A 2013-nucleotide genomic window follows, 5' to 3' on the forward strand; every position below is an offset into this window, starting at 1 on the left:
TTGTGTGAAGATGAATTGAACAAAAAAAAAACAAAAAACTTCATTTGGAGTTTTCTGATAGTCCGGAACTGATTTCTCGTATATTTTCGAGACTATTTCTTTCTACAGTTAGATCTTTTTCCAACCAAATGAAAAAAACCGAAAACATTGATTGTTGGGCTTCTAAAAAACCTACAGCCCGTGCAAAAAACGCACCAAACAGAGCATAATTATTTATTTAAACCATAAAAAGATAATATAATTAAGAAAACAGAAAAATCGGATACTGAAATTGCAAACCCACAAGCACAAGGTTAATCTCGAAAGGGAGATTAACTGATAAAGGGAGAATACCAAGCTGACCCACAGACCTAGTCTCCAAAAGTCTACACTGCGAGAAGAGTAAACCCTGTATTTTACACTGCGAACTGAGACTTATGTTCATTGCATCATCACACTGCATCAGGCTGAAGATCCTTCTCTTATTACGCTGTTCCGAACCACCAGAGTGCCATTTCGAGGAGTATGCACCTTCTGCTGTTGCAGATTGCAGCCATCTAGGTAAGCGTTTAGTCGGAAAGGAGGATGGTCGGTTGAAAGCCATTGCAGGACGAAGAAGAAGGCCCTGCTGCAGCGTTTATGGGGTCCTGTCAATGTCACGTCCACGAAATCGCAGTACCAGCTGTTAAACTGGGAGCCCCCGTCGGACGTGAGGTTCAGCCAGCAGAGAGGGGAGTCAATGCAAGGTCCCCGGCCGCTGAAGACGTCGAGGCTCCCCTCCTGATAGTAATAGTGGTCGCGTTCCATGATCCCCCATTTCTCGAGATCCGGCACCTGCACCAATTTACCCTCGGCATTACCCAGGGCCACGCTGATCTTGGCGTCGGTTCCTGCCATGATCATCGGTCCCGTCTGCACGTACAGCGTGTACACGCACTCCTCCTCCTCCTCCTCCTCCTCCTCCTGCATCTCATAATAATCATTATCAAGCACGAAGACGAAAGAACGATCGAGCGGCGCCGGACGATAATGAAAAGATTAGAGATGAACTGTGAAGCACGGTGAACGATGATCGTCTAATAAAGGAGAGATCGAGTTCGAGGAAGATATTTTCAGAAAGCTTACCGACGAAGAGTCTCCCGGCGCGGCGGAAAGGAATAAGACGAGGAAGGTCAGTGTGCAGAAGTGGCGACTCGTAATCATCTTCATCTCCCGGTGATCTCCGAACTGAAGAGAAGAGAGTGTCGTCTCAACTCACAGTCTCTGTGTTTCTTGAAAAGGTGATCGGTGTATAAGTGTATTTATAACGGAAAATTCCTCATCAGAACCCTTGCCCTTAGGTCGAGTGATAATTTAGTCCCCAAATTTTAAGATGCAACAAGTACCTGAACTTTGGAATGACCACTGACGTTAATAGGTATATGAAAATATATAAATACCCTTCTTAAAGTGTTATTTAATTTTCTTTATCAATCATATTAATCCTCAAATTTTTCATTCATTTTAATTTTTTCCTTTAAGAGTGTTCTTTTTTTGGATTTTGAGAGGGGATTGGATTTTGGTTCCCCTTCACAAAGAATCCCTCTTCTTTTTTGTGGGGACTAGGAAAAGTTTATTTTCCTGGTATACCCATCTCCTAGGTGGGTAAATATTTTCCCACATAAGGAAAAATTAACAACACTTAAATGGGACAAAATTATCCTTTTTAATAATGAATTTTTATAACTAAAATGAATTTTATGACAAAAATGCCCCTTCTAAGAGATAATCAGTAATATAGTAAACTGAACAAAAATGATCTGTGAAGAGAAAAACGGGGGAGAGAGAGAGAGTATAAGTAAAACACTATAATATATACTACGCCTAGAAAATAACTCCCATTGTCGGAAAAATAAAAAATAGAAAGAGAAGAAGATAATGCAGAGAGAAAGAAAAGTTAGGTATGAAGCTCAAAAGTTCAAGTTAATGCCAGCCTGACTTGGACTCCTTTAACCTTTCTCTACTTCTTTCCTTCTGCGGTGCCTCTTGTAAGCT

General features: G+C 41.2%; 1 protein-coding gene across 1 annotated transcript; it reads right to left on the reverse strand.

The window, feature by feature from the left end:
• Positions 1-201: 201 nt before the first annotated feature.
• On the reverse strand, positions 202-1320 carry LOC104598464 (PLAT domain-containing protein 3-like). The gene is made up of 2 exons (XM_010260537.3): positions 1105-1320; positions 202-942 (listed from the first exon to the last, which is right to left on the reverse strand). The coding sequence occupies exons 1-2, from the start codon at positions 1186-1188 to the stop codon at positions 442-444; spliced, it is 585 nt and encodes a 194-aa protein (XP_010258839.1). The 5' UTR covers positions 1189-1320; the 3' UTR covers positions 202-441.
• Between the last annotated feature and the right edge of the window lie 693 nt (positions 1321-2013).

This window comes from Nelumbo nucifera, chromosome 6 (assembly GCF_055504915.1).
Source record: "Nelumbo nucifera cultivar China Antique chromosome 6, China Antique-T2T, whole genome shotgun sequence".
NCBI classification, from domain to species: Eukaryota; Viridiplantae; Streptophyta; class Magnoliopsida; order Proteales; family Nelumbonaceae; genus Nelumbo; species Nelumbo nucifera.